The 11636-nt window shown below is 36.5% G+C and overlaps 1 protein-coding gene and 1 long non-coding RNA gene across 3 annotated transcripts in view; one reads left to right on the top strand and one right to left on the bottom strand.

The window, feature by feature from the left end:
- The window catches only part of ttll5 (tubulin tyrosine ligase-like family, member 5), a 104647-nt gene that overhangs the window by 14792 nt on the left and 78219 nt on the right, over positions 1 to 11636 (top strand). For both annotated transcript variants that reach the window (XM_016237411.1, XM_016237409.1), the window contains exons 10-11: positions 2772 to 2863; positions 3949 to 4056. In XM_016237411.1, the coding sequence (XP_016092897.1) occupies positions 2772 to 2863; positions 3949 to 4056 (200 nt within the window). The remainder of the gene's footprint in view (positions 1 to 2771; positions 2864 to 3948; positions 4057 to 11636) is intronic.
- LOC107554798 (uncharacterized) overlaps positions 1476 to 11636 on the bottom strand; it is a 15798-nt gene continuing 5637 nt past the window's right edge. Inside the window, exon 3 of the long non-coding RNA XR_001605100.1 lies at positions 1476 to 1486. This is a non-coding gene — a long non-coding RNA (uncharacterized lncRNA). The remainder of the gene's footprint in view (positions 1487 to 11636) is intronic.

Here is an 11636-nt window from a genome sequence, read left to right as displayed (position 1 = left end):
GCGGATCTCCACCAAATTCGGGGGATCCCTTCAGCTTGAGGAGCCCTCTCGAACGCCACCCTCCGCGCGTCGGTAGCCCCCCGGGATCGCTTGATCGGTCGGCGCCGGACCGTGAATTTAACCACCTGTAACTCCCGAACCTCGGGGGCTATCCACGCGGGGGTGGTCTCATTCGAAAGAGGGCATCGAGACGTACACTCGATTCGCGTTCGAGAGGGTTCCTCGAGCTGAAGGCCATAGACTTTCCATAGACTTAAGCTTTAAAGCGTTTCATCCAGGTCGCCAGTAGCAAACAATGGAGCACGCTCTGCTGGACAAACTAAGTAATTACACCATTTCAAGCATTTTATCTGCATTATATGTTCTGTAAAAAAAAATGTCATATCGGCGGCATATTCGCCGATACCGATATATCGGCGACAGGCTCATATCGGCCGATAATATCGGCAAAACGATATATCAGTCGGGCTGTAGTAATTACATTGCTGTCTATGGAGGGTCAGAGAGCTCTCGGATTTCATCAAGAATATCTTAATTTGTGTTCCAAAGATGAACGAAGGTCTTACGGGTTTGAAACGACATGAGGGTGAGTAATTAATGACAGAATTTTTTGGGTGAACTATCCCTTTAAGTCATGAAGTTACCAAAAAAAATGATTAAGGCTGTCTTAAAACTATGCATGCATTTAATGTTATATATGAGTCAGATTTAAGAACATGCCTCTGAAATGGTTTTCAAAACTTTACACTGCAGGTCTTGATGACCAATTCCGATTTTGTGACTATATCTGATTTTTTGGACGACGTGCTTACATTTCTTTTAAAAGTGACCCTTTATCCGATGTGTGCATTTTACACTGCACTTGGTGAAACAAAGCAAAAATAGCATAGATGACATCACAAATCAATTTCAAAAGTACATTGAGTTTAATTTATTGACTTGGAATTAATATAGAAACCTTTTTAATGCAATAGTTACATCCATACATCAAAATAATTATATAGTACACATTTTTCAGGATAGTAATTATGTACGCAGCTCTGCTGAATGTTTGCGAGTGGAATAATACTGAGGTGGTAGATATTTGTTAACAGCATGTCATAGCTTCTGGGTTCGAATCCGCAGTTGTATAGTTTTTTTTTCTCATTTAAAACAAATGCGTTCATCAGTGATTGTATATCAAGGGCAGGGACATGTTTGTGTGCATTTTATTTAGTGGTTTCAATGGAACGAATGGGGCGAGTCTCCACTGACAACAGCTGCAACGAACACGCAGCGAGATTTCAAAAGCAATATTTCAGCGTCTGATCGCCTTTTATTTAACACAAACAAATGAAATGAATACTCTGCTACTCAACTAGAGATATTTCATTTATTACAGGTATGTCAAAAACATACCTGGAAAAAAACCCTCACTTTTCAGTGACGTAGGAGTTGCATTACATACTTTGGTTAAAATGTCTCAATGGTAATGTGAAACAACACCCTCAAAATCAGCTGTGTTCTCAGTGACCCTTTTTGGTGCATGTCTCTTTAAATGCTAATTAGCTCTGCTGACCCCGCCCAGCTTCTTCTGTTGGTGAAGCTGGATCACGAATGATTTGTTTGTTGTGAAAGCAATTCAATTAATTCACTTAAATAGTATGAACATTGTTATAATATGGCTAGCTGTGGAACAAGCAATATTCAGTATTAAAATGTGTGAGACTGAATCAGAAACAACTGAAATTGGATTTTTGATGATTAATATATAAACCTGGTTATTGTGTATTTAAAACGCTTTCAGTTTATTAGTACTATTACAGAAATCTGACCCGTTTCATTTATGTGTAACTGACAAATGATTATTATTATTATTATTTGTTTGTTTATGTTAAACTGTGTAATCCAAGTGGATGAAAATTGTATGTGCAATTCAAATACATAAATTGACAATTTAGGCATGACAGCCTTTTAAATTCCAGTTCAATTGTTGAGTTTGATTTGAGGTAGCAAAAAGAATGCAGAATTTCATTTAAGTAGAATTCAAATTCAAAGGAAATCCATTTAACTTTTTAACCAGAAAAGCAAAGTTTGTCAAGACAGACTTTAAATGTTGACATTATGAAGTTTTGAAATGAAAAAATCATTTTAAAGTGTAAAAGATACAATGTCTCAAATTTCAAAATTACCACCAAATAGTGGACAAATATGACACATTGAAATATATGGATCATAAATCATCAAAATCTCTTTGTTACAGTATAAATGGAAGCGGTAAATGCAGCAACATTGTTGAAGAGAGCTTTTATTTTCAGTTAACATTTTATTATTATTTTTTTTTTTTATTAAAAAAGTCTATCTTCCTCAAACGTTGGCTAGTCAATAAGAACAGGAAAAATTACAGTCAGGAGATCATTATTGAAAACACAATTTCCACCAATACTAACACGGGAAATGTGAGTCTTTCCGTCTGAATCTGCACAAGGCTCTGTAGCAATAATCCGTAATAGCTCTTTATGAATGCCTGGTGATATTAGAGTAGCTTGTGTTTGTCTTGTAGCAGCTCATGCCATAAAGCATCATGCATGTTACAGTAATGAGAACAGATCTAAGCTGTCAGAAATAATAGTTCAATAATCACTTCTCTTCTTCATCACTCCTAAACGGGAATGTGTTTTCAAATACGAGCTAATCCTTGTGTTTGCTAATCATGTCAACATTGTTACGTTGTGGCCATTTCTCGGCATTGTTTTGGCAGCGCTGACAGTCACGGTTTCTCTTGCTTTCAGCTGCGATGACCCTGAAGTAGAGGATTATGGGAACAAATGGAGCATGAGCGCAATGCTGAGATATTTGAGGCAAGAAGGCAAAGACACCACATGTGAGTAGAGCTGAGATGTGCCTTGTGCAATCATATACTTTCATGTTTAACACTCCGTGACTTTGACATGCATAACCACTAATCTGTGGATATTCTCAAGCATTTGTAGATTGACACTCTTGTTACTCCTGACGAACAGCAGCTGCTAGATTGATGTCTTACATTATGACCCCCTAAGTGGGGTTCATTTTGAGAATATTTGAAACATTATGCTTGAATGATGTATTGTTGTAAAGAAAATTGATTTCATTTAACTGATTTCCTATGAAATTGTACTATATGTCTACTGTTGGCCGTTGTCCTTTTCCATTTACTGATCATAGCCAATGTAATATAAGATAGGAGGAACAACTATATGTGACCCTGCAGCACAAAAGCAGTGTTAAGTCGCTGGGGGATATTTTTAGCAATAGCCAAAAAAACATAGTATGGGTCAAAATTATTTATTTTTTTTAATGCCAAAAATCATGAAGATATTTAGAAATTGTACTATATGTCTACTGTTGGCCGTTGTCCTTTTCCATTTACTGATCATAGCCAATGTAATATAAGATAGGAGGAACAACTATATGTGACCCTGCAGCACAAAAGCAGTGTTAAGTCGCTGGGGGATATTTTTAGCAATAGCCAACAATACATTGTATGGGTCAAAATTATTTATTTTTTTTAATGCCAAAAATCATGAAGATATTTAGTAAATTTCCTACCGTAAATATATCAAAACTTAATGTTTGATTAGTAATATGCATTGCTAAGAACTTCATTTGGACAACTTTAAAGATGATTTTCTCAATATTTAGATTTTTTTGCACCCTCAGATTCCAGATTTTCAAATAGTTGTATCTCGGCCAAATATTTTCCTATCCTAACAAACCATACATCAATGGAAATATTATTTATTTAGCTTTCAGATGATGTGTAAATCTCAATTTAAAAAAATTGACCCTCATGACTGGTTTTGTGCTCCAGGGTCACATATTTCAGCGCTTTTGCACATGGTTGTGTTGCATGATAAAAACACTATTGCTGTTAAAAAAAATGTATTTTAATAAATAAATTTAAATACATTTCTCTGTGTTTGTCAGTGCTCATGGGCCAGATCGAGGAACTGATCATTAAAGCTCTTTTGAGTGCTGAGATCCACATCGCCACAGCCTGCAAGATGTTTGTCCCTCATCGCTGCAACTGCTTCGGTAAGACAGAACCATATACATGCTCTATGATGTAGTGTATTTGTGCTGTTTTTCATGCTTCTTAAAAAAAAAAAAAAAGCAGGTGAGATTAGGCATCAAAATATTACTGTATGTAATAGTAAAGAAAAACTGCTTGGTGTTTTTGAAACATGGAACAAAAAGCATGCTATAAAATCGCTCTGAAATGATGTGCTAAATCGACATGCTCACTGATATATTGAGCATCCCTAAACTTACAGTATATTAGGCTACATTATTTTATTGTGGGATCATTGTAACCCAAAGTAAAGGTTTAAAATATCTGCGTTGCATCCTGTAACAACCTCAGCAGTGTGTTTAACCCAAAGAATGCAGACTTCACTGTATGATAGACTGTTTATGGAGGTGAAAACAGAACGATATCTGCTGCCAGAGCAGAACTGCAGAGATGCCCGTTTACAGTCCAACTGTTTCTCATTCTGAGCTGTTATGGGGTGCTAACTACCTGCATGAGGTCAAACACATCATCCTCCAGATCAGACATCGACATATTCACTTCATCAGTGCTCTGATTTATGTTCTTTAAATTGATTAGTTAATTAGTGTATTAGTTTATTGAATTTGGAAAAGAACTAAATAAAATAAAACAGACGTTTATGGTTCTGTAGTTCTCCTCGTGTGCCAAATCACCCTCCCAAAGCTGAACACAAATGTGTGTCATGTGAAGAATTTAACTTCTGTCAAAACTTTGAATTCCGGTCCAAAATGAACACTTGTCAAGAGGGAAACTTCTTTCTGAATGGCAAAATAATGCATGGTTTATGTTCTTTGTTCTTATTGAGCAAAACATTTTGAGCATTTTTATGGGTAGGACCCTTTGGCCACTTCGGTACAAGAACTGCACCATTCTTTACAAAGAGATGATTTAACAATATTGGCGATTCAAACAGAAATAAATAAATGTAATTTATAATAAATCCAATTAAATGAATAGTTAACCCAAAAAATGAAAATTTGTGAAAATATACTCACCCTCAAGCCATCCAAGATTAGGATGAGTTTGTTTCTTCATCAGGTTTGTAGAAATGTGGCATTGCATCAGTGTCTCAGCAATGGATGCTCTGCAGTGAATGGGTGCCGTCAGAATGAGAGTCCAAACAGCTGATAAACACATCACAATAATCCACAAGTAATCCACAGCACTCCAGTCCATCAGTTACCATCTGGAGAAGACAAAATAAATAAATCCACCATTAAGATGTTTTTAACATTAAACAGTTGTTTCCGGCTGAAATAAGAGTCCATAATCCATAATAACACTTCCTTCAGTGAAGTATTTAAAACGTCTTGATGATTGACGGCACCCATTCACTGCAGAGGATCCATTGGGGAGCAAGTGATGGAATGCTACATTTCTCCAAATGTATACACTATTTATTTATTTTTTTTTTTTACAAATTATATAATCAGCATAGCAGTTTGAAAAATTATTTTGAATTGAACAAAGTCCCAGTATTTGGGTTTGTTTATGTTCTAAAGATCATCCAGAGATTCAGTGGAAGCAAGAGTACAAAGAGTCTCATGATCAGTGACTCACACTCACTTATAGTACATTTGATTAGTCATCTAGAAACAAGAGCTTTGTTATGTCTGTTTTTCCATTTTATTCAGTTTGAACAATGACAGACAGGCTAATGTTTAGGTAACTTTAACGATCATTGTTTTGCAGTTCCATTTGGTAAAGCTGGTGGCACAGATTGTACGGTCTTGATTACTGAAAACATAGAAAATATATTAATATGAAAATATGAATCTCATATTGACAACTCATCAATTAAATATATCATTAAATATGGTAAATGGAAGCTCAGATGTGCTCGCTTGATGCACAAGAGTAGAGCTCACTGGTTCTGGAACATCAAGCATGCATGTTTGATCTTCTGTTTACCGAAAATTGATGAGAGAATAACTGAAATACATTTCTGTTCCAAAGATGAACACATTTTCCGAGAAGGCAGTGACTGTGAAATGTTCTGTCATCTCCACTGTAACGTGTTTGTAGACATCATATTTTCTCCAGGAGGTGTTGCTTGTTTAGGCTGTGATAACATAGTCACTGTGGACTGCTCTGTTATCGGACAATCACCTGCATGAAAAGGATATCTTTACCCTGCACCCAGTCTATCCCCGCAACTCGCGGTGAATGATGGGATACTGGAAGCAGGCAGGGCCAGGCCAGGTTCACTTCACTGTGTCACGTGACTGAATATGAGCCGCCCATGCAGGTGCATCAGTGGAATGTGATGGATGCAGTGTTATACGGATAAAGTGCTCGTACTGTAAATACACAGGGCCTGTTTAATATGGTAAAATCAGTCTGTACACCAGGGGTGTCCAGTCCTGCTCTTGCAGGCCATTTTTAACAAACATTGTGCTTTAGCTAGTTACTATATCTTACTAAAATATATTGGATGTTAGTCATGCGCCAAAATGAAAAAAAAAAAAAAAAAACTGAAAACCGACACTGAAAATGAAGTTTATTTAATAACCAGAACTTAAATTAAAACTGACTTGAATATAAGCATTTAAATTGCATTTAAAAAAATCTGATTTTAATGATATATAGTTATGTTTTTACTCCAATTCATTGTTGAAATATACATATTTAAACAGTGGCTGTGGTCACTTGTTTTCATGGATTTTTTCAAACATGCATTAAATGAGACATCACTAACGAATATGTAATATATTGCATGTATTTATCAAAAATGCTCTGGAGTTATTTTTCTAGCTGAGTTTCTAACGAGTTTATGGACATTGAATGTCTTTCCTGAGGTAAAAGAGATGTTGTGTGACATAATTGATCACACATTATTGATTACTGATGTCTTCTGGCGTTTGATACACTGACTGATCGAATACATGAGACATGATCATTTTAGTAAGTTGTTTGGTTTTTTCTGATGTTCAGTCATGTTAATTTTGTGCTATAACTAGTAGTAAAGAGTAGGGGTGCTCCGATTGATCGGCTACCGATCACTATTGGCCGATAATCACGTTGGGATGATTGATCGCGGTCTCTAAAAAGGCCGATCTCAAGCTGATGACGCTGCCGTGAGAGGTTTGGCATGACATGCAGCGGCACCGTCTCAGTCTCTGTACGGCGCGGGTAAAATAATTATAATGCAAATCTGGCTTCAAATCACCACACATCGCGTCTGTCTATAAGCGAGCTGCACGCTGCACAGTTGACACAGGAATTGTCACTTGCACAATCGAGGCAGTGTCACATCATCACTAAAGTTTATAAATTGCATTACTTTTTAATTCTTGCCAGTGTTTAACCATTCAGCGCTCGCGCGCTCTTCTGTAGAACGTGCGCTCATGCACACTTGCAGCGCACACACATAATGCCAGGTTCACATTACTCCGTTTGTAATGCAAACGTGGTGCGTATTTTTTCCGTGCTCATGTTAATGAATTAAATTGTTCACACTGCACACAGTTGCGGTCCGGCAGTGCATTCAGGAGCGGTGCGAAAGAGCACTTTTAGATAAACAATAGTAGGCAATAATAGATGGCACTCGTGCGTAGGAAAACAAAGTTCTTTATGAACTGCAGGATTGCTTGTAATAAAGATTTAAATGCAAAAGAAAAGGCAGTAGAGCTGACTATTTCTGTCAATGGTAAGTTTGCGATAACGTAAGAAAAGTAGTTTAAATGTTTTGCCACTTGCTTGAGCAACTTAATATATAAATCTAGAAGTAAATGCAAAAGTAAAAAGCATTGAAAAATGTGTTGCTTATATTTATTGTTTAAACATGTCTTTGAAAGATTGTATTACTGTACTGATTGTATTACTGTCACCTAAGAGGGGAATTCCTCTCATTTTCAAAAATGGCCCTGAATAAATGTCTAAAAATCCTGATTGGAGTATCACAATAAATAGTTATAAATGCTAAAAACAAGGCTTTAAAAGATAGGTATCGATGATCGGTATCTGCAGATACTGCTTTCTATGTGGAACCAATTATATAAGAAACAAATGTTTAAAAAAACTTCCAAAATCAGCTTAAATAAATGGCAGAAGTCAACAAGCTTTTCAAAATCCAAAATATTGCCAAACAGGCGCTTTTGCATCTCGTTTCGAAACTAAATCATCCGCCATCGTCTTGTCTGTCTCACCTCGCCTCGCTCTTCTCGTCAGTCAGCTCTCCTCACTGGAGAAATGAAATCTGATCTGTGATGCAACTGTCGTTCGGCACGCTGCATTGAGCAGCCGCGTTCAGTTTTTAATTGTAGTGTCTGTTCTTTTACTGAACTAAATGATTTTTATTACTATAAAAAATCAAAACGACGGTGGGGGTCAGTGCCGCGGTGGGCAAGTGACATAACCGGTGTTGCGGCTTAACAAGCCTAATGTTTAGATGCCTGTTTATGGCTGCTGTGTGAAGGAGTTTGCTGTCTCTTCTGTTCATCTTCACTCTGCTTCTGTGAGTGATTAACAGCATGCATTGCTTTGCCAGCTATGTCAGATCATTTCAGAGTTTAGGCAAACATCGTTTTAAAACAGAGCTGTGAGCAGCGGTTTCACACTAGTGGCACATGCTTTGTAGAGCTACATAGATTTGTGTGGTCATGAGCCTCAGTGCAGTGTTTTTAATAAACACAATTGGTTTTAATGCTAGAAGAACATTGGTCGGTCTGCATGCGGTTGACTACAGCAGTGGCTAAATATAAAGACGGGTCTCTGCTTCCCCTGCATCAGTAGAACAATGCAAATGGTCAAGAAACATTAGCAGAAGTGGACATCTAGAAAATCATTCGGTTCCTGTAGTTTTGGAACTCAACAATTCATAACCATATTCTGCTTGTTTTCCTTGAATTTTGAGACCTGAATTTTTATATCCTGAATTTATCCGTGTGACCACAGAACCACTGAAATGTTTTTTCCCCCCTGCAATTATAGTAATGACCAAGATATTTGTTTTCCAAGACTTTGTTCCAAAACCTAGTGAGCTGCCTAAGTAGGCAGCATTTGAAGGTGTGCTCGAAACACATAGTTGGCTCCACCCTGTTTTGGTCAAAACACAGCAGGATCCCACATATTCTTCATGCATAAGTCAATCCTATATTGCACTGCAACAAGTTCAAAAGAAGAGAAAAATCCACCAAGTCACATGCATTGCTTTTATGATATTATTTTTTTAAGGAATCACTATGAACTCTCGTCACATGGAAAAGAGCTGCATGGAGATCCCTCACATTCCTTTTTTTGTGAAAAACAACAGCATATATGGGTTTGCAGTGTGATTTTTCATTTTGTTTCCCCTTTAATATTGGAACATTAACTGAGATAAAAAATATGGTGAAAATCTCCCAGTTTCCATGGCTGAAGTGACGTGTGGTTCTCTGCTGTGCTGTGATCATGTTCAACTTGAGCTTAGGAGTGAAGTTATATTTCACCAGTGAGTTCATGCGAGCCGCTCCACCCTCTGTTATATTGTTTATGAAAAGACACCCAAAACCAGCAGGAATACGATTCATTTCTGCAGTGATGCAACACTGTCAAGTGACACAGCAGATGCAGGAGACACCCAGTAAGATGATACGTTACGGCCTTGTTATTGTTGTTGTGGTGAGTTTGGCTTGGGCTTATTTTCTTGATTCCAGAGCCCAACAGCTCATAATAACGCCCGGCTTTGATCTTCCCTTGTTGGTGCTTATTTATTCTCCTCACAGTGAATATTTTGCGGTGATGTTAATGGGCCCTCCCAGCACACATTAAAGAGCCATAAACGCAGAGAACAGAGCGACGGAGAGAGCGAGACAGTCTGTGAGGGCTGAGGTGCGGGCAGGAACGGTGTCTGCTCCTAATTGGGGGAAAATGTGTTGCACATGGGCTGTTGGCTGCTCGCTGTGTGAAGCGCGGTGTAAAAGCGTATGGAGCATGCTGTTTTTGTTTGTATGTGTGTTCATGATGCAAAAGGGTGCTTTTGCACATCTTGAGTAATTAGTATGGGCCGCTCGCCCTGTCTTTCAGCTCATGTTGTGTGTTTAGAGCTGATTAAAAAAAGATGTACTCGTCTGTAGCTCAGTACAAGCACTTCTGCTGCCTACACAGACAGTTGCTGGAGTTATTAGTCAGCCTCATAGGCAGGGGCACAAATGAATGGGTGCTTGGAGCAAAAATGCCACCAAAGTTAACAAAATGCCCCGCAAATTCAAGTTACAAACTCAAGGGGCGAAAAATGCCCTTGCGCAATTAAATTAAAATGATTATGAATGTTGCAATTAAGACTGCCCCCTAATAAACATTAGTAATTGTATTTGTTTTATCAGTTGGTTAGTCGTAGAGAGGAAAAAAAAAAGGTTTGTGAGGGACAGATTATTTAGGGCCCTAGGAAATCTGTTTTATTTTTTTTCCAAATTCATTTTTTTCCATTTAAATTTTTCTGGATTCCATTTTTTTCCCGTTTTAAGTTTTCTGAACTTTTTTAATGGTTACATTAAATTTTATTAATCAAAAGCATGTCTAATGAATTAAAATCATGAAACTTGTACAATTCGACATTAATTTATTCAAAAGTTTAACACAAATTACATGTTTAGGGCCCTATGAAATATTCAATTTTTTTCTCACCTTATGTTTTATTGTTACCAAATTCTGGGTTTTAGCATGTCTAATTGTTTGAATGCATAAAACAACTTTTATTTATTATTAATAATAGCCTTATGATTTTTTTCTTTAGAAATTGTGTTCATTCAAATGAAGGCATACTACATTAATTTATCTATTCATTTATTATGATTTACTATTAAAATTAAAACATGAAAGAAATATTGTGTAATTATTCCTTAAAAAATAAAGTTGTAATAATTTTAGTGTAGTAGTAGTAGTAGTAGTAGTACTATTACATACATTCTACTGAACAATAGTAATGTATTTCTGGCACAAAGTCTTCAAGTTAAAACAAACTTTTATTTTGACGGGTTGCCGCCGTGAATACCTTTACATTTCTGTGTGTATATGATATGACGCTAGCTTAGGGATATGCCGGTATCAAATTTTCATGTTGCGATTAATTGCTAATGCCTTTATTATGGTATACGGTATTATCACGGTATTGAAATTTAGTTTAAAAAAAGTGCTGTCATAATACAGTATATCAGGTTTAATAACTTTTTTCTTATAACAAAAATAACTTAACATTTAAATGCAATAAAGCAACACAGAAAAAATGTATAAAGTTAAAAGTTTTACACAGATTAAAGTGCAAAAGAACTATAAAGACCAATTGCTATCACTTTACAATAAGACCTCATTAGTTAAGCTTAGTTAACGCATTAACATTCACAATCAGCAATAGCTACATTTGTTACAGAAGTTATTCATCTTTGTTAAAAAATACAAGTCTTAGTTCATGTTAGCTCATTAAATAACACTGTTGCAACTTTAGATTTTAACAACGTGTGATTAAATATTGGAATACCTAAGATTAATGAATGTTCAGAAGAATTTTTCACAGGCAGTTTGTTAACTAATGAATTAACTAATGTCAACTAATGAAGCCCTAATGTAAAGTGTGACCGAACAACAA

This window comes from Sinocyclocheilus grahami, unplaced genomic scaffold (assembly GCF_001515645.1).
Source record: "Sinocyclocheilus grahami isolate Dianchi unplaced genomic scaffold, SAMN03320097.WGS_v1.1 scaffold513.1, whole genome shotgun sequence".
In the NCBI taxonomy this organism is placed as follows: Eukaryota; Metazoa; Chordata; class Actinopteri; order Cypriniformes; family Cyprinidae; genus Sinocyclocheilus; species Sinocyclocheilus grahami.
Note: the sequence above shows the minus strand (reverse complement) of the source record. Positions and strands in the feature narration are given on the sequence as shown.